Raw genomic sequence first — 27,040 nt, forward strand, 5'->3', positions numbered from 1 at the left:
ATGGTGACAGAGGTCAGAGGGTTCAATGACCCACAGAAGGAGGAGTACTTTAGGAAGAGGTTCAGAGATGAGCAGCAGGCCGGAGAGATCATCTCCCACATCAAGACATCACGAAGCCTCCACATCATGTGCCACATCCCAGTCTTCTGCTGGATCACTGCTACAGTTCTGGAGGAGCTGTTGAAGACCAGAGAGGGAGGAGAGCTGCCCAAGACCCTGACTCAGATGTACATCCACTTCCTGGTGGTTCATCTGAAACTGAAGAAGGTCAAGTATGATGGAGGAGCTGAGACAGATCCTCACTGGAGTTCAGACAGCAGCAAGATGATTGAGTCTCTGGGAAAACTGGCTTTTGAGCAGCTGCAGAAAGGAAACCTGATCTTCTATGAATCCGACCTGACAGAGTGTGGCATCGATATCAGAGCAGCCTCAGTGTACTCAGGAGTGTTCACACAGATCTTTAAAGAGGAGAGAGGCCTGTACCAGGACAAGGTGTTCTGCTTCGTCCATCTGAGTGTTCAGGAGTTTCTGGCTGCTCTTCATGTCCATCTGACCTTCATCAACTCTGGACTCAACCTGATGTCACCACAACAAACAACTTGGTGGTCTAAACTGGTTCGAAGAAAACCTGAACCAAATTCTTTCTACCAGAGCGCTGTGGACAAGGCCTTACAGAGTCCAAATGGACACCTGGACTTGTTCCTCCGCTTCCTTCTGGGTCTTTCACTGGAGACCAATCAGAATCTCCTACAAGGTCTGATGACACAGACAGGAAGTGACTCACGGTCCAATCAGGAAACAGTCCAGTACATCAAGAAGAAGATTGAAGAGACTCCCTCTGCAGAGAAAAGCATCAACCTGTTCCACTGTCTGAATGAACTGAATGATCGTTCTCTAGTGGAGGAGATCCAACAGTCCCTGAGATCAGGACGTCTCTCCACAGATAAACTGTCTCCTGCTCAATGGTCGGCTCTGGTCTTCATCTTACTGTCATCAGGAGAAGATCTGGACGAGTTTGACCTGAAGAAATACTCTGCTTCAGAGGAGGCTCTTCTGAGGCTGCTGCCAGTGGTCAAAGCCTCCAACAAAGCTCTGTAAGTGTAGAGATAGTTGGATTTATTCATCATTATATAAAAACCCTTCTGTCTTTTCAACAGGACAGAAAATAAATTCCTTTCTTCTTTAATTCCTCATGATCATCTCTTCAGACTGAGCAGCTGTGACCTCTCTAAGAGAAGCTGTGAAGCTCTGTCCTCGGTCCTCAGCTCCCAGTCCTCTAGTCTGAGACACCTGGACCTGAGTAACAACAACCTGCAGGACTCAGGAGTGAAGCTGCTGTCTGGTGGACTGGAGAGTCCACACTGTAGACTGGAGACTCTCAGGTGAGGATCCATCCAGTTGTTTATCTGATGCCACTTGAACACAGCAGCAGGTGTTGACAGAGGGTCCCTGTGTGTTGTTGTGTGTGTTCAGTCTGTCAGGATGTCTGGTCACAGAGGAAGGCTGTGCTTCTCTGGCCTCAGCTCTGAGCTCCAACCCCTCCCATCTGAGAGAGCTGGACCTGAGCTACAATCATTCAGGAACCTCAGGAGTGAAGCTGCTGTCTGCTGGACGGGAGGATCCAGACTGGAGACTGGACTCTCTCAGGTATGGAGAGGCTGCTGCAGCCACACACACTGTGTGATAGAGGAGGAAGAGCTGGAACATTTTCTATGGCCCCGTTCACACCTGGTATTAAAGCAGAAGTAAGCGATCTGGTCGTTTTGGCTAACTTTCTGTCAGCCGATGGAGTTAGCAGTCCCCGCCCTCGTCCCTACGTCACCACATTCACGCGCATCCCTTGGCTGTACACACAGAGAGCTTTATGCCGTTCTCTCTCCTCATTGGATAAAGGTTGTAGGATACAAGGAAAGTTTTCTCCTCGGCTTACAGCAGAGCAGAGTGACTGACAGACCCGTGTTTCAGACCAAACACGCTACATAAGTGATTGCTGTCAGAAGATATAACTATTTAAGACTTAGATTAACACAAACATTCCGCTTACTTCTGCTTTAAAGGAGAACTCCGGTCATTTTTGACCCCTAAATCACTGTCCTGATGGTCACCCGGTGTTGGGGGGAGCAAAAAACGCGACAAAAATTGATGCAGGCAAACCGGAGTTACACCATGGATAGACGGCGCTAGCGATAGCCACAACGCTAAAGTATGGGGGCAATTTTTTCAACCACAACAAACACCCAAAAAACAATCAAATATCTATACTACATGACTCGAATCCTTATGACACACTACTGAACCCATAAACTGCACAGTATAAACCGGTATAAACAGTTTAAACTTTGTGTTTTTGCATGTTATCACTCACCTCAGACAGCCGAACTCTGGAGCATCCTGGAAAGTCATTACTATCCGATTACAGAGCGCCTTCTCCCCGCCACAGAAACAAACACTTTTTCCTTGTTGTGATGATTTCTTTACTAAAATAAACGGTGGAGCAGTGCAGTGGTAATATCCAAAATATCTCTGACCGTTTATGGATCAGCTAGATCAGCGTGAGCTAAGAAAGTTTCCTCTGAGAGAGTTTTGTCCATTTGGTGCTAGCTTGCTACAGGCTGAGGAGCAGAGCCATGGGCAGAGCTTGGTAACAGGCCAAACCGCTGGTCTACACAGATGAGGTCATGAATGATATTTTGACTGGCAGGCAATCAGAAAGATGAGCATGGCAAATAACATTTTGAAATATATTATTAGAAATTATATTTTATAACAATGATTAAAAAAAAAAATCTGATTCAAATTTTTTTTTTGCATTTTTTTCTTATCTTTCCTCCCATTTTCTGAGGCCCCCCTAGCGCCCCCTGGCGGCCCCCACTTTGAAAACCACTGGTGTAGGCCACAGTGAAGCTCCGCCCACTTCACTGACGTCCTCTGTCTCAGTCTGACTCGTCCCAACACAGTTTTATACTGAAGCCAAAATCTCAGAGTGTTTCAAACATGAGCTGTGCAGCTTTCATCAGTCACAGTGATGAACTACTGGGATCAGGAGTTTCTCCTCATGATGACTTCAGTGTCTCATCATGACTCACTGTGTCATATTCAGGAGAAGAGATGTCAGTGATGAAAGCAGCTGTTGGCAGCTGTGCTCTGAGTCTTTCCAGATGTTTGGATCCGACTTTATTTCTGAGTGTTTGACCTGAACAGTCCCAGAGACTGTAGACACCTGTTGAGTGTGGACACACTAATAACAACACAGCAACAAGAATCAAACCATGTCCACTGCTCAGAGACATTCGTCTCCCAGCGTCTCCAACCAAGGAGGAAATAAGAGACAGAAACCAGGCGGCACCATCAGGTCTCTGTCTGGTCAGATATTGATGATCAATAATCAGCTCAGTCTCTCTGAGATCCTGGTCTTGTCCTGATGAGATGTGTTGTTGTGTTGAGGAGACAGTCAATCACAGTGTGACATCCAGATGTCCTCACTGTCCAGAGGCCTGGAGCTGTCAATCAGAAGAAAGTGAGTGTAGTGAACAGTGTAATAATCAGTGTTTGTGGCTGAATGTGTGTGTGTGATCAAACAGCTGTTTTCAGACTGACTCCAGATCAGATGAAGCCACAAAGTGGCTCCTTAATGAAAGTCTCCAGCAGCTGGAGCTTCACTTCCTGTCTGAGTCCATGTGCTCTGAGCTGAGCCTGCTTCTCTCTGCTCTACAGTTTCTCTGCTTCCTCTGGACTCTGACTTCAAGTCCAGTCAAAATGTGTGGACAGGTCTGATGGAGCTCAGGACTGGTCCTGAGGACGGCTGCTTTGTTCCACATGATGTGACTGATCACAGTGAGTCAGTGTGTTGCAGCTGATCTGTGTGAAGAGCAGAGAAGAACAGAGTCATTGATCATGAGATCCTGATCCGCCCTGTCACTGTGATCAGATGGTTTCTATTAGAGCTCCTTCATCCACTCACTGCTCTGGCCCGTAGCCAAGGGGGATCGGAGGGTTCGTTCGAACCCCCCCACACACACACACACCCCCACCCCCACCACCCCACCGCTGCCGCAAATGCGGTGCTTGTCTTGTATTAGGCTCTCTAATAACTCTCTGATTGGTGTGGGATGCATGTCCCCGTGTTGACTGGACTGCTGCTGAAGCAAACAGCCCAAAGCCTGTGAGTTCTAGCCAATCATAGCACAGTAGGGCGCCGCACGAGTTGACGCTCTGCAACCTGCGGTGCGGTGCGTCAGCAGCACTGACATGCTGCTCTAAAGTCCTGCTCCTGGCATCAAGCTGAACGGGCCTGGAAGTTAAAAGCCGAACCCGGTCTGACCCGCGGGTGTTGAAACCCGGACCCTGAATTAAGTTGGTCCGAACCCGGCCAAAAGAAAAGAGAGAGAGAGAGAGAGAGAAGCCGAGTAGGAGCGCGACCTGACCTACCGTAATTAATTTCTACATATTTTCGGACTGAACTGACGCGTCCGGTCCTTAAGGCCCATGCACACTTGGTAGCCCAAAAGAACAGCCAGGCAGCCCAGTCCAGAGAGCAGAGGAGAGGGAGACAGCAACAGGTGTGTGCGTGCGTGTGCGTGCGTGTGTGTGCGTGTGTGCGTGCGTTACTGTGTGTGCATGTGCATGTGTGCGTGTGTTATACCTGCAACCTCCAAATGGGAATGAGAGCCTCCTTTCATTTATTAATATCTGACAGTAGCTACAGCCATCATACAGATGAGAACAGGGCAGAAGTGGTGGTGGTGTGGTCTTAAAGAGGCTCATGGTGAAGCAGAGGAAACGGAGCCTTGAAAGGCTGGTCCAGGTCAAAAGATTGAAAAAAAAAAAAGTTTTGTTTTTTCTCACCAGCCACAGCTCCCCACTAGACCAGTGTCATACAGTCCAGCCATTCTTGCCATTACAAAGATAGAAACCTCAGTCAGTAGCCTACCAAATGTGGTTTTTTTTTTTGTTTTGTTTTTTTATCTGAAGCGAATGTTGTCTTCCCATTGTATTCTTCTCAGAGTACACCAGAATGCTTCATTTACCTCTTAAAATCATAGGGGTTTACTTTATCATCATTTCCAGTTTGCAGGTACCTATGTGTGTGTGTGTGTGTGTGTGTGTGTGTGTGAGTATGAGAGAGAGAGAGAGAGAGACAGATACATTTAACTACATTAAACATTATTATGATTATTGTTATGAAAAAGCTAAGCCTTTTTTATATATATATAGGCTATATATATAAAAATTAATTACATGGTGAAAATTTTGTTGTAAATGAGAGCAACAGTAAAGGATAGTGGAGGAAGAGAAACATGTGATGTCAAAGTGAAGTTATAATGGGGAAAAAAAGAAGTGTGTGCCTTTATTAGGGCCGCGGGCAATCGCCCCGGGCACTACTGTTATTGTGTGGATTTTTTCTTATTATTATTAGTGTGAATGCTGGAAGCATTCACACTATTGTTATTCTGTTTTCTTCATACTTTTTCTTATTATTCTGAGTTCTTCTTCCCTTTTTTGGACTTCTTCTAGTCCTTCATACTTTGTGCGATTTCAACAATTCATATATCAAAACGTGCAGCTGTTTTTGAACTTTATCGGCATTACTTTTCTCTTTTTAACTATTTATACTTTTTAAAATATTAACTTTTTCTGCAAATTTTTTCCCATAGGAATGCATTGAAAATGTCTTCAAACTTTTAAAATTTTCTTACTACTTTGAACCTCTAAAACTTCAGCATACTTTCTCCCACAGACTCCATTTGTCTTTTAAATTGTAGACAAACTTTTAATCTATTCACATATTACTCAGCTTATTAATATCTTCAACAGTTTCTGATATGTGGCCGTTTTAAAATCATTAAAATTTTCGACAAAACCCAACTTTATAATGGTTGTGTATTGCGCTTAACGAGCAGGGCTTAGAGTGAGTGACATCATCGTTAGAGTGAGAGGGATCGAAAAAACATCCTGGATTTTTTCTGGATAAATTGCCAGCACGGCCACAAATTAAACTCTAGACACATGATTTCCTCACCGGGTTGTAGCCACACTTGTCGTGTCTCATTTAATGTGCTCAAAACAGCAGACAGACTTACAGAATTGTCTCAATGAGCCTAATTGTGCAGCTAGACCCGCTCCAGTGGCTCATCCACTTCAATATAAAAGTAGGAGCTGATTTTTTTAGAAAAGCAGAAATGCCCCCCTTTTCTACCTTGCGATTCTGAGAAAAGTTTTTGCCCTACAAACATTTAATGCACATCAATGTGCTCAGGAAGGTATCCTTGCCCAGAAAATTCTGGGCAAGGATTCTGATAAGAGTTACGGTTCTCTTTTTATGGGCTGTTTTGGAAAGCTGCACAGAGCTCAAATCTCTCTGCTCTGCTCTGCTCTGTGTGCAGTTGGTCCAGCTGTAGCGGCCAGCTCGTTATCAAAGTCTATTAATAGAACAGGTCAGGTGCAGCCTGGCCGCTCGTTAAGATGTTTTTAAACACAGCCCCACACACACACATGATAAACCAGACTGACAGAGGATGTCCACGCACAAACACAGGCATCACACTCACACAGACAGACACACACAGTCACACATGCACACATACACAAACAGACAAACACACAAACACAACACTGTTCCACACAGTAAAACGTAAGCATCTATCTATCTATCTATCTATTTATCTATCTATCTATCTATCTATACCCCTCCCTATTTTTTAACCCCTCTGATCTATCTATCTATCTATCTATCTATCTATCTATCTATCTATCTATCTATCTATACCCCTCCCTATTTTTTAACCCCTCTGATCTATCTATCTATCTATCTATCTATCTATCTATCTATCTATCTATCTATCTATCTATCTATCTATCTATCTATCTATCTATCTATACCCCTCCCTATTTTTTAACCCCTCTGATCTATCTATCTATCTATCTATCTATCTATCTATCTATCTATCTATCTATCTATCTATCTATCTATCTATCTATACCCCTCCCTATTTTTTAACCCCTCTGATCTATCTATCTATCTATCTATCTATCTATCTATCTATCTATCTATCTATCTATCTATCTATCTATCTATCTATCTATCTATCTATCTATCTATACCCCTCCCTATTTTTTAACCCCTCTGTCTCCTTTTTTTCTTTCTTTCTTCTACTCCTTCATTTGTATTTTACGTAACTTTTTCTATCCTTCCCTCTCTATCCATCCATCCATCCATCCATCTACCTCTTTCTACCTATCATCCCCCTCTCTCTTTTTCTTCTTTCTTTCTTTCTTTCTTTCACTCCATTTCTGTCTTTTTACTTCTTTGTTTGCTTGATTGTTTCTTTCTTTCTTTCTACTCCTTTTCTCTTCCTTTGTTTTTCTTTCTTTCTTTCACTCCATTTCTGTCTTTTTACTTCTTTGTTTGTTTGTTTGTTTGTTTGTTTGTTTCTTTCTTTCTTTCTTTCTGTCCTTTTCTTTTTTCTCTCTTGTTTCAATCTTTCTTTCTTTCTTTCTTTCTTTCTTTCTTTCTTTCTTTCTTTCAACAATTTCTTCAGCTCATTCAGCATTGCTTTCAGCATTCACACCATTTCCATTCTTGGAAATGTTTTTTCTAGTTTTTCTTCTTACTACTTTCCGCCTTTCTACGGTTTTAAACTAGTCCTTCATACTTTGTGCGATTTCAACAATTCATATATCAAAACGTGCAGCTTTTTTTGAACTTTATCGGCATTACTTTTCTCTTTTTAACTATTTATACTTTTTAAAATATTTAACTTTTTCTGCTAATTTTTTCCCATAGGAATGCATTGAAAATATCTTCAAACTTTTAAAATTTTCTTACTACTTTGAACCTCTAAAACGTCAGCATACTTTCTCCCAGACTCCATTTGACTTTTAAACTGTAGACAAACTTTTAATCTATTCACATATTACTCAGCTTATTGATATCTTCAACAGTTTTTAGGTATTTGGCTGTTTTAAAATCATTAAAATTTTCGACAAAATCCAACTTTATAATGGTTGTGTATTGCGCTTAACGAGCAGAGCTTAGAGTGAGTGACATCATCGTTAGAGTGAGAGGGATCGAAAAAACATTCAGGATTTTTTCTGGATAAATTGCCAGCACGGCCACAAATTAAACTCTAGACACATGATTTCCTCACCGGTTTGTAGCCACACTTGTCGTGTCTCATCTGATGTGCTCAAAACAGCAGACAGACTTACAGAATTGTCTCAGTGAGCCTAATTGTGCAGCTAGACCCGCTCCAATGGCTCATCCACTTCAATATAAAAGTAGGAGCAGATTTTTTTAGAAAAACAGAAATGCCCCCCTTTTCTACCTTGCGACGGCAAGAAAAGTTTTTGCCCTACAAACATTTAATGCACATTGGCTCGCTCAGGAAGGTCTCCTTGCCCCAGTAGTCAGACCACATTCTGATAAGAGTTACGGTTCTCTTTTACTGGGCTGTTTTGGGAAGCTGCTCAGAGCTCAAATCTCTCTGCTCTGCTCTGCTCTGTGTGCAGTGGCCAGCTGTTGGGGCCAGCTCGTTATCAAAGTCTATAAACAGTGCAGCTGCAGCCTGGCAGCTCGTTAAGATGTTTTTAAACACAGCCCCACACAGACACATGATAAACCAGACTGACAGAGGATGTCCACGCACAAACACAGGCATCACACTCACACAGACAGACACACACAGACACTCACACACAGTCACACAGTCACACATGCACAAACAGACAAACACACAAACACAACACTGTTCCACACAGTAAAATGTAAGCATGGTAGTCGCCATGGTAACTTCTGAGGGCAGGCTGCCACACAGGTGTAATCAATCAGATCATTAGGGAGAGAGGAGTTCTGTGGCGCTTATCAACAGTTTTACTTTCTGCACATGTACACACAGACAGAGAGACCGTCAGACTCACACACCCAGACACACACACACACACAGGTTTTCAGCTCAAATTCATCAGGCTCTCAATTATTTTATACTTTTGATGTAAACATCTCCAACAATTTATATTTTTCTCATGAATTTAAGTTCAGACGTTTAGTCTTTCCAACTCTATTAATAGTAGTACAATTACAGGTGGAGCCTAGGACATAGGATGCAGCTTTTAACATGTGTCCTATCTATCTATCTATCTATCTATCTATCTATCTATCTATCTATCTATCTATCTATCTATCTATCTATCTATCTATCTATCTATCTATCTATCTATCTATACCCCTCCCTATTTTTTAACCCCTCTGTCTCCTTTTTTTCTTTCTTTCTTTCTTTCTTTCTTTCTTCTACTCCTTCATTTGTATTTTACGTAACTTTTTCTATCCTTCCCTCTCTATCCATCCATCCATCCATCCATCTACCTCTTTCTATCTATCATCCCCCTCTCTCTTTTTCTTCTTTCTTTCACTCCATTTCTGTCTTTTTACTTCTTTGTTTGTTTGATTGTTTCTTTCTATTCCTTTTCTCTTCCTTTGTTTTTACTCCATTTCTTTCTTTCTTTCTTTCACTCCATTTCTGTCTTTTTACCTCTTTGTTTGTTTGATTGTTTCTTTCTTTCTTTCTACTCCTTTTCTCTTCCTTTGTTTTTACTCCATTTCTTTCTTTCTTTCTTTCTTTTTTCTTTCTTTCTTTCACTCCATTTCTGTCTTTTTACCTCTTTGTTTGTTTGATTGTTTCTTTCTTTCTTTCTACTCCCTTTCTCTTCCTTTGTTTTTACTCCATTTCTTTCTTTCTTTCTTTTTTCTTTCTTTCTTTCTTTCACTCCATTTCTGTCTTTTTACTTCTTTGTTTGTTTGATTCTTTCTTTCTTTCTTTCTGTCCTTTTCTTTTTTCTCTCTTGTTTCAATCTTTCTTTCTTTCTTTCAACAATTTCTTCAGCTCATTCAGCATTGCTGGAAGCATTCACACCATTTCCATTCTTGGAAATGTTTTTTCTAGTTCTCCTTCATCTTCCGGACGCTTTTTCGATTCGCTACAAATTATATATCAAAACGTGTGTCCTGATCGGGATCGGTGTGCTATTACTTTTCTCAACAGTTTACGAATTTTTCGCGACGTAAGTCGCGAAAAACTACGCAAAATTTTGCATGTAAGTCAATGGGACGGGCGAAAAAAAAAGAGCGAAAAAGACCAATCATTGGAGTTTAACAAACGTCTACTGCTCAGGCATACTTACACCTAGAGACTTCATTTAAACTTTAAACAGTAGACACAAGTCTTGTGTATTGTCGTATTACTCCACGTTTTGATAGGTCATATAGTTTTTGATCAATCCCTGATCAATGACCATGATCATTTTTGGAGAAATTATGAGATTATAATGGGTGTGTATTGCATGGAATGTTCGTGTCAGAGTGCGTGACATCATCAGTTAGAGTGGGAGAGAGTGAAGAAACATTCTGTATTTTTTCTGGATAAACTGTGAGCACGGCCACAATTTACACTCTACAGACATCATTTTTTCAGAATTTGTAAGACAAACTTGTTATCTCTCATGTCATGTGCTCAAAATATCAGAGAGACTTACAGAATTGACAGAATCAGCCTCTGAGTGCGGCCACGTCTGTCTCTGCTCCTCATTGAGTCCAATACAAATATTTTCTGAGAGGAGCAGAACGGCCTGATGTTTTAAAACTGCCAGCGTCGCCAAAATATTTACTGTAGAAACACCAAATCGTACCGAAATTTTCAGTAAGTCCTTAGAGCAACGTTGATCTGTGTTTTGTTCTGATAGGAGTTACCGTTTTGTCATGCTAAGCCTAAATGTGAGACCGGTGCAGAGGCAGAAAATGGCTGTTTTTCTCCACGTTTCTGTCTGTCTCAGCCTGCGGGGGCCCCTATCGCCGTGGTAACCTCTTTGATCCTCAGGCCAGAGCTCGTTAACTTCATAAACAATCCACCTGGCGCTCGTTTAAATGTTTATAAACACAGACACAGCTAAATCAGACTGACACAGGATGCAGCTACTAACTAACTATGTGTCAAGTCAGTCACACACACACACACACACACACACACACACACACACACACACACACACAGACTCTAGAGCCAGCTTCATGTGATTACAGTCACACACACACACACACACACCTTCATGTGATTAAAACACAGTTAACGTGCAACAGAATTTAAACTTAAACCATGATTTAATCTGGTTTTAAAGTTAAACCTTGTTGGTGTCACACACCTACACACACACACACACACACACACACACACACACACACACACACACACACACACACACACACACAGTTAACCTAATGTGGTTACAGCTCCTCCATATCAGTGCTTATAGAAAGATGATCATGTGTCTGTCTGATCAGCTCTGTCTTGACCTTAAGATCGTGGGTTTGATTCCCATGTTGACAGAGACGGCAAAATCGGCAGTAGCCCCGCGGCCCATTCAAAATTTCCCGAGAGGAAATTTTCTAGTTATTATTATTTATTTACTTTTTTTTTTATTGGGGGGGGGGGGTCCACTTTTTGGGAAAAAAGAACCCCCCCCTCCACAAGGCTGGCTACGGGCCTGCTGCTGCTGTGGCTCCTGTGGAAACCTGCTCACAGCCTCATTCTTCAGCTTCCTGTGGAGTTTTCTTTAGACAAACACAAGTTGTCTTCACACTCAGTGTTTCTCATTAAATTCACTGGTCTCATTCATGAAACGCTTGTAAATCTGTGTTATGCACATAACAGCTCATGCTACTAAAACTCTACTCCAGATTCATGAACGGTGCGGGAAACTCAGATTTGATCGTAAGCACGTGTGTAGGATCATGAATGCCAACCCATCGTAAACTAACAGCACGCGCCCGGTGATCAGCAATTAGCATAGATCTCCACTCATGAATAGCCATATAAGGAGATCCTGACCACCATATAAGGAGTTAGGTGCATCCTGTTCACCTGCAGCCATGACGCAAACGAGGAAAGAGGGAGAGAGAGAAAAAAAGAGAGATCGCGGATCTAAGTCATTTTGGGTGAAGGGGAGTCCAGAAAAAATATTGAATTCTCTTCTGTTAGTAGTGGTGTGACTGGGACAGGTCAAAGGCTGGAGGGAAGAAACAGATGGAGTGAATTAAGTATCCTATCTTAGTAAACCCACAACATGAAATAAAAAAAAGAATAAAAACTAAAAACACATAAGTACAGAGCTCCAGCAGCCACGAGAGGAAGAGGCTCTTCACAGCCTCAGCTGTAGAGGAGCATGAAGTTATATAGGCAGGTTCTATTCTTACAGATGCAGCAGCCGTCTCTCACAGCTCCATCCAAACTGCTGCCAACTGTGTTATTGTGCAGGATGAAGTGTGTGTCCACCGAGCTTGTACAGTGGGTACTAGTTTCATTTGGACGTTTCCCTCACGAAACGCGTGATTCACGTGTTGCGTGTAATTGTAGGTCACACTGTAGCCACTAGGTGGAAGCATCGTACTGAGATGCAGCTCAAAAGATTTTGGGGTAATTCCACGTTTGACCACAACGTAGCTGCAATGGAGAGTGGCGCTGTTCATAGGCCATAGGTACTTCATTTGCAGCTGTGGTCGAGAGAGCTAGAGAGTGGATGGAGAGAGGGACCGCTACGCCGGTCAATCAGATCAATGTTGTTGTTTTTATTGTTTCACAGTGGTTACAGTAGCCTACGTTCAACAGGATCAGTGGTTCTCAGCCTTTTGGGGGTCCCCTGCATATTTCTGATCTCTCCTGTAGCCTGGCTGGGTGGCTCCAAGTTTGAGTAGTTTGAGTTCTGCAAGTTCTGGTGAATGTAACAATCCACTCATAGCCCACGATCGCTACGTCCGTGCCAGCAGCCTGGACCCGATGCTGCTGGACTCACGAGCGGAGCAATAATGCACATCTGTCAGCAGCTGCTCTTGAAGGGACAGACTAGATGCTGATTTTGTTAACAGTGACTTTGTTGCATCCAAACATTTAGCATATCTGTCGGGTGCTGTCTCTTATCCGGTACAAAGTGAGAGATGACAGAACTACTTTAATCGAGGGAAAGCTACATTGTTGCGAGTTGACTCCGGCCGGCGTGTGCACGTGCACTAAGCCTGTGAATATTCTCATTTGTCCCGGACTCCCGGTCATAGTTATCTCAAGGAAATTTAAATCGAATGCAACTGGACTTGGTTATTCGTCTAGAAAGACATTTCACCTCTCAGTTACAAGTTACAGTTGCATTCAATTTAAATTTCCTTGAGATAAGTGCACACTGTTTCTGCTGTCAATTCGGTCATAGTTCATTTGTAACGTGTTTTCTTCATTCTTCATTAGGCTAATGTGAACACTAGAACCACCCAGATGGTCTCACACAGACGTTTGTGTTTTTCTTACGTAAATGACTTTGTTTACATTAAAACTACAGGTCTCTCAGTCCGTGACTTTTCCATGTGTGATGGTTTCTGAAGCTTACAACTTACACAAATGAAACATTCGATTTCTGGGCATTTATACCTCGGGCCGACAATAGCTTATTGTTTTCTTCAATTATTGTTTTCATCTACAGTTATATTTATCATAATATGCCCAATTCGGGAGGGAGAGGGAGGGGGGGGGGGGGTGCCGCGGTCACGTTACATAATGTAACAGTTTCCAGAAAAATACAAAACAGGATATTTATTCATGTTACCCTCTGTTTAGGTAGATAAAGGTCTCAGTCACATTTGAATAAAAAAGGGAGCGTGCCTATGTTCCCTCAGCCCTATGTTCCCTCTGGACTCTCTCTACCTATCTGGACTCTGTCTATCTGGCCTGTCTAGCCTCTACCTGGTCTTTTTACTAAACTTAACCAACTCCTTTCTTCATTGCCTAAACCCAACCAATGGTGGGACCAAAGGGCTGTGGGAATAGGGCCTAATTTTCAGTGACAACAAAAGTTAGAAATGAGGGAACATAGGGCTGAGGGAACATAGTGCAGTTAGGCTAAATATCATAGGATCTTTTTTTTTTAAAGATAGGCCTATTTTATTTTTAGTTCCATAATTCAGAGATGATTTTCACTTAACGAAACAATTAAGCCTACAGTTTTGTCCTCCGGCTTATGAAAAGTGTGAGGAGAGGTAGCTACTGTAAGAACCGGTTTTTCTAAGGGGGCTTTCACACCTACCTCGTTTGGTCCGGACTTTCGGACTTTCCAGATAGTTTTGATCAAATTGACAGGTGTGAAAGCTCCCCCGGACCACGGTCCGGACTAAAGACCGAGTCTTTGGTCCAGCCTCAGGAGGTGGTCTCGGTCCGGACTATCCTGGACCAAGGTCCGCTGCTGCGTAGTGTGAAAGCATTTTTTTGGAAGGTTCGAACTATCAGACCAAATACAGGAAATAACGTCAGATGCACTCGTGCCGAAACAAGTAAATAAACAGAAAAAAAGGAAAGAGGAGCCGCGGCAACCGGCGGCAACACTTGGGGAGAGGAGGAGATCATATTATATCCAGATTTGGTCAGAGGGATGGGTGTGTCAGTGTAGGCTACACTTGTAAACGTTTACACGGAATTAAACAGTGGAGTGTTTAATATAAATCCCCAAACGATACATGCAAGCCTATTTTTTTATATAATGACCCGAATATATATTTTTTCCGCCGAAAAAAGTCTGAAAAAGACGGATCAGCGGGTGACACCAAACAACGTCTGCCCCAGCAAGTCAGAGCTTTTATTTCTCTCACACTCACACACACACACACACACACACACAAGTGACCTGGAGCGATGCAGCCGCATCTGATAGGAGGATCGCGCGTGTGTGTGCATAGCGTGTGTGTGTGTTCCCCTCCACTACACAAAACAGCTGATCGCTGATCGCTGCCACTCTGATCAATGAGAGCATTTCTCCGCGGCACAACCCTCTTTTTTTCTCTCCTTTCATCAGCTCTAAACTCACTCTTCTGCACCGCGATTACAAACCACAGCGTGCTCTCCAGCAGTAAGCTATATTTTTTCTTTTTTTTTTTTTACACATATTTTTATTTTATTTTTTTCAGAGCACTTTCTATGCGCTAACGTCAGACGCACGCTCATCCGTCATGACGTCGGTAGATCCTTTAGTCCGCTGTCATAATAGCAGTGTGAAAGCGAACTTTACTGGACTATATGGAAACAATGTAACAAAAAAAAAAAATTAAGTCCGGACCTTGGTCCGGACTATTAGGTGTGAAAGCGCCCTAAGATGACTGAACAGCTGTGTGAAGTTCTGTGGGGGGCAGGGAAGTATCCACAAGCACACCTATTGATCAGAGATAAATGAAGGTGCTATAGTGTCACTGATGTGTCTATAAGCTGGTCCTACAGACCGCTGCATATAAACCACACTGTAGCGATTTTCACCTAGCCTCGCTTTCAATAAAACACACACTAGCATTCTATAGCCTAATTGCAATCAGTGAAATATATGAAATCAATATAAAACACAATTTAAATATGAGAGTTGCTGTTGCTCTAGTTTAATAGCGCTGCAGCTGCATTTGCCGTGCGCCCCTGTCTGTATGTGAACCTGTGTCTGTCTATGTGCAGGCAGAGATCAGAGATGGTGTTTTTTTAATAATCATCTAGCGTTTCACCAGCTCTCATCTCCGCCAGTCAGCCTCTCAACCTGCCGCCTCTCTCGCGTGCGGGCGCACCGCACGTAAACACACGTGAGACGTGGACATATTTTTTTATTTTTTTTTTCTGTGGGAAACACTGATCAAGCTGTGCGTACGCACAACTCTCCGCAATATTCCATTGATAAATCACACCGGACCCAAGAATGGTGCAGACATGAACACACCTCATACTCCACCCCCAGAATGCCTCAGCACAGCACAACCATATATGGTCAGCACGTGCATAATTAAGTAGCCATGTGCTCTGTGGAGCGACAACAAAGTAACAACAAAGACAACGGGTGGAATGATGCTTCGGCGGACCTGCCCTCGCTTTTGAGGTCGGTTGTGAGAAAAATGCCTACTGTCCAGACAACTGTGTTTTTTTTAAAGCACCCCTGCATTACACAAATGGTTACATGCTGCCATTCCGACATACCGCCATTCCGACATTCTACTATTCAGACATACCACCATTCCGACATGAAAACGTCCTGCCATTCCGACAGTTTCGTCCCGCCATTCCGACAAGGCTTTTTTTTTTTTTTTCATGTTTTAAGACATGTGTACAGATGTGATACAGTCAGTGGAAGCTTAATAAATAAACACAAACACAAAGTCTCGCCATTTACAATCACACACTCCGATGTCAGTTTGTAACAATTTCCCTTACAATAAGGATATAAGGGGAACTGGCACAACGCAGTCCTGCTGCAGGCGGATCTAGGCTCGGCTACTGGTGCGTCCAGGGAAGCAATAATCAAAGTCGCTACTTAGTCTGAGTCTCTGTATTTCACTGAACTCAAAACGCGCCCATCACAGGCGGCATATAGTAAACTATTACACACAGATCAACAGAACCCGACTCTCCCCCCTCCCACTGTCCATTAAGTCCCAGTAGGAATGAGTGTGTGTGTGGGTGCGCGAGCGCACTGTCACTGCCCGTGTGTGTGTGTGTGTGTGTGTGTGTGTGTGTGTGTGTGCGCGCGCGTGCGTGTGTGAGTTGACGCGTGGTGAGGGTGAGTGAGAGAGAGTTTGTTTGTCCTACTGTCCACACGGGAGAGACGCCGCGGCTCCTCCGAGGTGACCACCAGTCCTCTCCCTCGTCCCGCTTGGCTGAAAACGGGCTGTGAGGTGTCCAAACGGGCCGTTATGATCCACAGGGTAACCCACCAGGAAAAATAATCCACTATGCTGCCTCTCCTCCCCTCTCACCACGTCACTTCTCCATTTAAACCCTCGGTCCCACTAATGCACTTTTACGCATTACGCACACAACATTCATTCATTCATTAAAGGTCCGCACGTCCCAGTGCGCAAACCACAAGGATAATTGATCATTTCCCTGGCCTAATACACAATGAAAAAAACCTGGGGAGCAAACCTGCAAATAAACTACCCCAGCTGGCCAGGCAAAACCCAGTGGATCACTACAAGTTGTTGCAACTTTTGGGAATTTACTCCTGGTAAAAAGGCTTACAAACATGGACCAGGACGGCTCCATAATACGCACAAAAATCCAAAGGAAACGAAAGGTAACTTTAAAAAAAAATAGCAACAGCACGAAGTAGTCAAAATATGTGTTTTACGCATGCCTCTGTGCGTCTGCAGATCAAATTGTCTATAATTAAACTTGGAGCCAGACCCGGCCAGGCTACAGGAGAGATCAAAAATATGCAGGGGTCCAGGACCCCCATGAGAACCACTGATCCTGTTGAACGTACTGTAACCACTGTGATACAATAAAAAACAACATCACTGATCTGATTCACCGGCATAGCGGTCCCTCTCTCCATTAACTCTCTAGCTCTCTCGACCACAGCTGCAAACTAAGTAGCACAGCGCCAATAATAATAATAATAATAATAATAATAATAATAATAATAATAATGCATTTTATAATCGAGATGGGATGTGACAAGGGCGTTGACCAGAGTCAAAGTGCTGTTAGAGGAGAGAGATGGGCAGGCAGGGACGCGGTGATCATTATTAACCTACACATTTAATGACCTTATGTCGGAATGGCGGGACGTTTCCAAAAAAGGAAAGTACCGCCATTCCGACAATGGAAACAAAAATTGTCGGAGTGGTGGGACGTTTTCAATTAATGGAAGTGCCGCCATTACGACAATTAGACGTCAATGTCGGAGTGGCGGTATGTCGGAATGACCCGCCGATACCACACAAACACACACATACGGTATATATAGCCGCACATATAGGCTATATCAGTGATCATAATAATGACGATAAGAGAAAATGCATTGTTCACTAAAACTGCACGTTGGCATCCCAGACTGAAATAAAATCTTTGCTTATAATGAGAGCTGCTCTACTAAGTGAACTATACCTTTCTTGCGTTACTAATGTTATTGTGTCTCGAGTGTTTCAGAGTCAGCCGGCTGTAAACCAGCTGACCCAGACTGACTTTTTTTTTTTGCGGTCACATCAGCACGGCTGCATCTTCGGTCGCGGCTGCTGTGGCATTTGCCCATATTGCCCTATGGCCAGTCCATCCCTGCCACTGGTTGTTTGTGTTGTCTGTCAAAACATGGATGAATGAAACCTATATCCACACGTCTTGTAGCCTATTTCTATCGAGGGAAAGTTATTTCAGGATCGCCCAGCCCGAAAGTGACATAGGCTATTGCCCGTTCATTCATGAGAAATCATCCAGCTACACTCTCAATCAAACAAGGTGGGGAATGAACACTACTGTACAGTAGTTGGCTCATTTTAAAAACACACCGGCAGCATCGCCCACTGAGTTAATTAACTGCTGTGTAGAAAACCACGCTGTGGTCCATAATCGCGGTGCAGATGGGTGTTTGGAGCTGAGAGGATCGATAAAAGAGAGTGAGACGTATAGCTGCCGTCGTTACATTTTTCTCATTGAAAAACTATACTGTATTATTATTATATTGCATTCCCCATTCGTGTTCACTGCTCCGTGCTGCTGTCTTATAGAGGCGATCTGCTGCTCACAGATGCCACCTGGCGGTTGTTTGGGCACATTGCAGCTTCTGGTGAAAACACAATTACTCCTCCACAAAAAATCCGCGTGAGCCTCCCGTGACTCACGCGTGAATCTCGCGTGAAACCGTCCAAATGAAACTAGTACCCACTGTAGCAACGTGTAGCGTCACACACTCTACATTGCATATCAGCTGCACATTGATGGAAGAAAAGTTTTTCCGGTTTTATATCACATTATTATCATCATTAGATGGAGCCTTGACTGTTCCTGTGTGTCCGATCCCAAACGTCTCTCTCTCCAAATATTTCTAATCCTTTGTCATGTTTAAATGACGTGTTTCAAAGGCATCAAAGTATTTTAACATGAGAGAGAGTAATGCAAATTAAAATTGTAGTTTGCAGCAGTGACAAGCAATATTTCTGTGTATTTCTACGTTTAGCGGAAATCCACGTAAATTGCCGCTGCTCACGTTTCATGAATGAGACCCACTGTGTGTTTCACTGAGCTCTAACAAACGTATCTTCTTCTCCTCCTTTCCTGGTGCATTGTGGGATATCTGGGCCGGTCGGCTCCACCTGTTGTGTCTTCATCTTCTTTGCTGTGACGTGTGTTTGTGCAGCTTGAGAGTCAGAGAGTGAAAGTGTGTGTCTCACACTGCAGTGACATGACATGGAGAAAAGACATGATGAAGTGTTTCCTCCTGGTCTCCTCCTGCTCTGTATCATCACTAGATAAAGACTCCAGCTCCTTCTTCTCTGTGCTCAGTGTTCATCCAGACATACAAGCCTCCATGTGAACACAGTGATAAAACAGTGTGTGTGTGAGAGCCATGTAATGTCCATGTGTGCATGCTGACAGAGAAGGTGCTGCTCTGACCCCCCTCCTCCTTTCAGGGTGCAGCCTGCTGGAGTCCCATGGTTGACACCAGGTCTGAGGAAGTGTAAGTCTGTTTTTACTTTGAGCAGCACATTCAACCATCTTCACACTGTCACATCATTAGTTGGGTTTCCATCCACCTTTTCTTATGCGCATTTTGTGAAAATGCGCATAAATACTTGAATGGAAACGCCAGAAATTCGAATAAAGGCAGTAAATGCGCATAAAAGTTTATACGCTTGGAGGGGGTGGATTTGTCAGCGTATCGAATAAAGGAAATGCGAGTTTTTGTGATGGAAACAGATGATGCGAATTGAGGCAGAGTTTGTGGGTGAAGCTGCTGGACTTCACCCAGCGACGCCCCGGTCTCCCAGCTCTCCTCTCTGCACCGCAACACAAACGCGCTCCGTAACCCATAATCTTTTGTTTATGACGGTTAAGACGACACAATCACACGCCGTAACATCGTTATGTAACTTATTGATTTTTCACCGGCTTCGTATGTAAACAGATGCACATGGGCGAGAGGAGCATGCACGATCTGATATCACCAAGTAATTAACAGCCCAGGATCAATGTCCAAGTTGTTCGTCCAGGAGCACTGTTACAACCAACCAATCAGGGGTCAGTTGTGATGTCATTGACAGTGCGACGTGAAAAATTCAATGTGCGTTAGCCTGCCTCCTTTTTTGTAGCCTGCCTTCATTTCACCAAGCATTTCCAAATTCGACTTTTGATTGTTTTAAAACATTTGTGAGAAAAAAGGCTTGATGAGCACGTAGGCTTATGTTTTCACACAGTGTTTAATAAGGTAGCTAATTTGCTAACAACTAGCAACTAGCCAATTGTTAGCCTAAGTAATACTTTTGCTTGGTTTTAAAACATTTGCGAGAAAAAAAAGTCTTAGCCTAATAAGCAGGTAGGTGAATGTTTTCCGTGTTGGATAAGGTAGCTAGTTTGCTAACAACTAGCAACTAGCCGATTGTTAGCCTAACTGTTAAAACTAGCCAGAACAGTGAACAGTGGGTGAACTGTGCAGTTATTGCCTTGGGAAATATTCAGAATTACTGTCAGATAATGCATTTTGCCTTGATAATGAGTAGTTACTTTTGAGGGGCAGAGTGGTGAAGCAGCAGAGTTCATAATATTTCTGAACAGGATGCGTTGTACGTAGCTTTGTAAACTGTTAGCAGGGAAACAGGCTAATGTAAATAATAGCTGTTAGACGAGGTAATTCATCAATAGCTAACTGTAGGCTACTCACCTCAATTTTGACAGAGAATGATGGCAACAGGCTAATCTAGGCCAGGCCGATAACCCCACACATTTTGCTTATCTGTGCTATCAAAATTTTAATCCAGGAGCAATATAGTATCACATTTATCCAGGACCACTGTTCATCACCAGTCCAGGACAGTCAGTCTCACTTTCCACTCATTGTTCCACTCATCACATTCATCCTGGACTGTTGTTACAAGATCTTTAGTCCAGGACAGTCATCACCTTGACGTAGACTGTTCTTCATCAGTCCAGGACAATCACAGTCTCACTCTCCTCTCATTAAGTTTTAATCATACTGATACAGTATCACATTCATCCTGGGCTGTTTTTGCTTAGGCCTATCTTTAGTCCAGGACTCCTGCACTTTAATCTAGGATCACCATAGCACTACTTTTATCCGGACTGTTGCGGACTGTTATTTATTATTAGCCCAGGACAATCACAGCCTTATAGCTATGGTTTACTGTTATTAGAATATTATATCTTGTATTCCTGAATTGTCATTTGGTCTGAAATGTAATTGTCCCTGTTGTTATGATTTTGTCCGAGATACAATGAGATTTAGGGTAGTAGTTTTAATAACTTGATGTTTTTTGTTTGTTGAAAATGTACAGTAGTTGACCCATATGCTTCTTCAACAGGCAATAGACGCACTGATTTACCTCCAGTGTAAGGTATTGACACACTTTATTGTCAATATTTATCAAGTGAATATTACATTTGATTTTATAGTTTTTATGCTTAATGTAATTTCAAAAATACTTTTGGGTAACACTTTATAATGAGTACACCCTATTAAGCATTAGTTAAGCATGAATAAATATTGAATTCATAATTTATAACATATGAATACTCATTAGTATGTAGTTAGTAAACATAGTTATAAATGTTTTACTCATTGGTAAGCACAGTAGTTATGGATTAGTAAACACTGAATTCATCATTTATAAAGCATGTTTCTGACGTTATTACTCATTAGTATGTGGTTTACAATCACAGTTGTAAATGTTTTACTCTTCATTAATAAGCTTATATATATTATATATATATATATATAAATGATGGATTCAGCATTCCCAAGCGCTCTTACACGTCCAGTATGAATGGTTAGTGAGTGTTAGTAAATGTTTTATAAAAACTCACAAATTTAATTTCCAATGGATCACTTATAAACAGTTATTAATGCAGGAATTCATGAATTCAGGCAGTTACAAAGCACTTACTACTCGTTAATTAAGTATTTTGTGTGAGCTCATCTAAAGTGGGCACTATCTATGCCTTGTAGAGCATTTACAAATGAGATATTAAGGCTGGCAATGCCTCAAGACTCATAAAAGTCTTGGTTATCTTAACAGACCAAGGAGAGACACAACACAAAGGGATAGTTTATATTGCATTGTATTTATTGCAACTTCCCAACATATTGTAACTGTACAACTGTTCTGTTGATGTAAAACAAGGGTAAGCATGGCTGAATAAAAACTTGCCAACACCAACAGTGGATCACAGAAGTTTAAGTTCAGCAAATAATTCTTTGAAAAAAATCTTTCTGTAGCCTATTTAATTTTTTTTTTTCTGTATCAAAAAATTAAGTCAGTTCCTTATATTTGCTGGGGGCAGCTCTCTGCGGTTGGAGCAGTGTTTCGGTCCATCCCAACACGCTTGAAAGCAGGAGACCAAACAGCCAGAGAATTTTCTTGTATACCAGGAAACGGCCTGATCCAGATTTTGGACTGCAATTTAGAGAACAAAAAAGTAAAGTTATCAACAGTTAGAAATAAAGAAAAGAGGGGGAAAAAAGGATATTTAACTTAAAACACACACACACACACACACAGTCACACATTGACTTGTAAAATCAGAACAGACATAATAACCTGTGATTTTCAGCTATGATTATATTATCCTTTACAGCAGGCACATTCTGACAGATGAGAATATTATTGTCAGGTATTGTCCCCCCTCTATTAAATTTGAAAGGAGGCTGCTCTGATGATACAAGTCAGCAGTCCTGAAATGTGTGTTTACATGTCGCGGTAGTAGCCTACGTCAGGGAGCGAGAGCTAAAGCCTTCAGCTGCAGACAAGCTAACGTTAGCTATCATCCATGGACCATCTGTGGCAGCAAACACAACAAACACATACTCACCACTAGGTTTTCCATGGAGTTTTTCCTCAGTGGATGTGAGGGTCTAAGGACAGAGGATGTTGTTACGATGCCATGTAAAGCCCTTTGAGACAAACTGTTTGTAAAAACGGGCTATACAAATAAAATTGCCTTGCCTTGCCTTGCCTAGTGCCGCTGACGGCCGCCGACTTCGATATCCATCTCCACACGGGCTTTCTTCTGGGCCCGCGTCCGCCGGACTCGTCGATTCTGGGCAGAGTTCAGTTCTCCGTCTCCAACTCTCCATTCATTTTAATAAGATCTTCCATCCCTGAAAGAAAAATGAGCACAATTCTTAACACCACACCCTATATTTGATTTAAAGTAATAATCCAGAGTAATTTTAACCCTACCTTGTGACCTTGTTAAATCAAATTGGTACCCAGCCCTACTACAAATCGATCAGAGTATAAAAAAATGCAGACAGCAGGCTGATCAGCAACCTCAGTTTGCTCAAGCAGGTCAAATAGTAGGTCTAACCCTACAGTACGGCCAGTGTTAAGATGCTTTTATTTATTACAATTGAGGTCTTATTTGAGAGGTTTGCTTGACATGCACGTATTGGTATGATTGGTATATCATGAGGATGAATGTGATACTATATTGCTCTTGGATGAACACTGAGACCATAGACTGAGACTCGCCCTGCCGTGGACTGATGAAGAAGAAGTCCACGTCAAGATGATGACTGTCCTGGACTAAAGATCTTGTAACAACAGTCCAGGATGAATGTGATGCTATATCAGTCCTGGACTGATGAAGAAGAAGTCCACGTCAAGATGATGACTGTCCTGGACTAAAGATCTTGTAACAACAGTCCAGGATGAATGTGATGCTTTATCAGTCCTGGATTAACAATGAGTGGAAAGTGAGACTGACTGTCCTGGACTGGTGATGAACAGTGGTCCTGGATAAATGTGATACTATTGCTGTTGGATGAACACTGACACCATAGACTCTGACGAAAGGTAAGTAACAACAGTCCAGGATGAATGTCATGCTGTATCAGTATGATTAAAACTTAATGAGAGGAGAGTGAGACTGTGATTGTCCTGGACTGATGAAGAACAGTCTACGTCAAGGTGATGACTGTCCTGGACTAAAGATCTTGTAACAACAGTCCAGGATGAATGTGATGAGTGGAACAATGAGTGGAAAGTGAGACTGACTGTCCTGGACTGGTGATGAACAGTGGTCCTGGATAAATGTGATACTATATTGCTCCTGGATTAAAATTTTGATAGCACAGATAAGCAAAATGTGTGGGGTTATCGGCCTGGCCTAGATTAGCCTGTTGCCATCATTCTCTGTCAAAATTGAGGTGAGTAGCCTACAGTTAGCTATTGATGAATTACCTCGTCTAACAGCTATTATTTACATTAGCCTGTTTCCCTGCTAACAGTTTACAAAGCTACGTACAACGCATCCTGTTCAGAAATATTATGAACTCTGCTGCTTCACCACTCTGCCCCTCAAAAGTAACTACTCATTATCAAGGCAAAATGCATTATCTGACAGTAATTCTGAATATTTCCCAAGGCAATAACTGCACAGTTCACCCACTGTTCACTGTTCTGGCTAGTTTTAACAGTTAGGCTAACAATCGGCTAGTTGCTAGTTGTTAGCAAACTAGCTACCTTATCCAACACGGAAAACATTCACCTACCTGCTTATTAAGACTTTTTTTCTCGCAAATTTTTTAAAACCATGCAAAAGTATTACTTAGGCTAACAATTGGCTAGTTGCTAGTTGTTAGCTTTCATCAAGCCTTTTTTCTCACAAATGTTTTAAAAACAATCAAAAGTCGAATTTGGAAATGCTCTTACCTTTTTGGTGAAATGAAGGCAGGCTACAAAAAAGGAGGCAGGCTAACGCACATTGAATTTTTCACGTCGCACTGTCAATGACATCACAACGCACAAATGACCCCTGATTGGTTGGTTTAAACAGTGCTCCTGGACGAACAACTTGGACATTGATCCTGGGCTGTTAATTACTTGGTGATATCAGATCGTGCAGAGGAGCATAACCAAAACAGCGGAAAAGAGAGCGGACTGTCACAGTTCCTACTGTCTTTCTGTGTAAATATCTCATGTTACAACATGAAAACCTGCAGCTTATATTCAAGTGCGGCCTATAGGCTATATGTATTTTCTTTTAAAATGTAGCTGGTGCGGATTATACAGGTGCGTCTATAGTCCGGAAAGTACGTAAATTGTCCATGATGTTGAGTGTCAGCTGAGTGTCAACTGTTGGATACATTCACGCTCTCTTATGACGTAATCTCACGGTAATCGCAAGACAATAATGAATGGAAACGGGCATAAATTCGCTTTGCTTTTTGCGCATTTTCACAAAATCCGCTTTTAAATTCGATACGACTTGGATGGAAACCCAGCTACTGACCTCATGAGTCTTCATCAAACTGTCAATAACTGATCACATGATCAATAACTGCAGCTGTGTCTTGTTCTCTCCATCAGATTCCTGTCCACTCACAATCGACACAAACACAGTGAGCAGATGGATCAAACTGTCTGACAACAACAGGAAGGCAACACGGGTGATGGAGCTGCAGTCATATCCTGATCATCCAGACAGATTTGACTACTGGCTTCAGCTGCTGTGTTCAACTGGTCTGACTGGTCGCTGCTACTGGGAGGTCGAGAGGAGAGGAGAGGTTTTTATATCAATGAGTTACAGAGGAATCAGCAGGAAAGGAAACAGTTATGGCTGTGGGTTTGGACTGAACGATCAGTCCTGGAGTCTGTTCTGCTCTGATTATGATGGTTACAGAGTCTATCACAATAACAGAGAGACACCTATCTCCTCCTCCTCCTCCTCCTCCTCCTCCTCCTCCTCCTCCTCTGTCTCTGACAGAGTAGCAGTGTATGTGGACTGTCCTGCTGGCTCTCTGTCCTTCTACAGAGTCTCCTCTGACTCACTGATCCACCTCTACACCTTCAACACCACCTTCACTCAACCTCTCTATCCTGGGTTTAGACTCTCCTGGTCCAGGTCTGGTTCCTGGTTGAGTCTGTGTTGAGTGCATCAGAGTCTCCTCCTGTCACAGAAACCTTCTCACTGTTGAACAGACAGTTCAGTCTCTACATGTCTGTCTCTGTTTCTCACTCACATCTTATCAGTAGATGTTTTAAACTCTTCTCAGTGATTCTTGTAAACTTCTTCCTCTTCCTTTAAAGATGGAAGCGTCGATTATTACAGGACAAAAACCACGGTGACTTTTACTCAGCTGCTGATGAAGGACGAGGCCTAATATCACCAAGCTAAAAGTCTCTGAGCCGCCAGGGTCCGTGTACGTTTCGTTAGTTTGATTTTTCCTTTAAACTGAACTGTCAGAAAACGAAAGTCAGCTGGTAATTTGGTTTTCCGTTTCAAACCAAAATCCAAAAAACCACAATTGAGGCTGGTTTTTTCGTTTTTTGGTTTTTGGTTTTAAAACGAAAAAACGAGGAAACCAAAATCAAATTACGGTAAAATTTTGATTGTCTTTTTGTTTTTGATCTTAAACAACACATTAACGCCGATGACAGACCGGAAGTGTCGGAACTTCAAAATAAAAGCCCAGTGAATTGCGTTATAGCCACAGACTGTAGATGAATGGCCTATAAAATCTTTTTTTTTTCTTTGTAAATGTTGTGTTTTGAGCACATGGATACATTTTCACAGCTGTGTTTATTTTTACACATAGCGAAGCTGATTGTTAACTCATCTTCCTCATGCACTGTTCTCCTCGCTGCGCTGGGTCTCTGTCTCCATTGCGCACGCTGTAGCGCTTCGCTTCCACTCAGTCAGATCATTTTCACAGCGGACTTCTGTGACGGCTCCACCATGTCATGAGACAAACATGCAAGAAGTAGCGCAGTTTATTGTGTTTCACCGGCGAGGAGCTGTCATTACGCGCGACCATTACGCACGGCGATTCCCCTCATCTAAGCTGCCAATAGAGTGCCCTGTGCCGGGAAGGGAGCCTGATGAAATCCCGGACTGTAGCCGAGGTCTGGGACTGGATCTCATGTGACTGAAAAGAGTAGAAAAGAACCATAAAGGGGCCGCTGCCACCTGCCAAATATGCCCGGGGTTGGAGATCTCAGGGTCGGGTTGAGTCTCTGAGAAGAGCTGGTCTATCACCC

At 42.6% G+C, this 27,040-nt stretch overlaps 1 protein-coding gene across 1 annotated transcript; it reads left to right on the forward strand.

Moving 5' to 3' along the window:
- Positions 1-26,152, forward strand: LOC146975301 (NLR family CARD domain-containing protein 3-like). Its single transcript, XM_085794695.1, has 5 exons — positions 1-1,094; positions 1,209-1,382; positions 1,474-1,647; positions 19,457-19,503; positions 25,370-26,152. The coding sequence occupies exons 1-5, from the start codon at positions 1-3 to the stop codon at positions 25,930-25,932; spliced, it is 2,052 nt and encodes a 683-aa protein (XP_085650821.1). The 3' UTR covers positions 25,933-26,152.
- The last annotated feature ends 888 nt before the right edge of the window (positions 26,153-27,040 follow it).

The sequence above is a fragment of the Trachurus japonicus genome, chromosome 13, assembly GCF_045865225.1.
Source record: "Trachurus japonicus isolate A0001 chromosome 13, Traja_1.0".
NCBI classification, from domain to species: domain Eukaryota; kingdom Metazoa; phylum Chordata; class Actinopteri; order Carangiformes; family Carangidae; genus Trachurus; species Trachurus japonicus.

Bases quoted from the DNA above. Each gene is read 5' to 3' on its own strand.
- LOC146975301 (XM_085794695.1), top strand. From the start codon at position 1: ATGGTGACAGAGGTCAGAGGGTTCAATGACCCACAGAAGGAGGAGTAC. The intron at 1,383-1,473 runs GTGAGGATCCAT...GTGTGTGTTCAG, and splicing joins TGTAGACTGGAGACTCTCAG to TCTGTCAGGATGTCTGGTCA. The intron at 1,648-19,456 runs GTATGGAGAGGC...TCCTCCTTTCAG, and splicing joins TGGAGACTGGACTCTCTCAG to GGTGCAGCCTGCTGGAGTCC.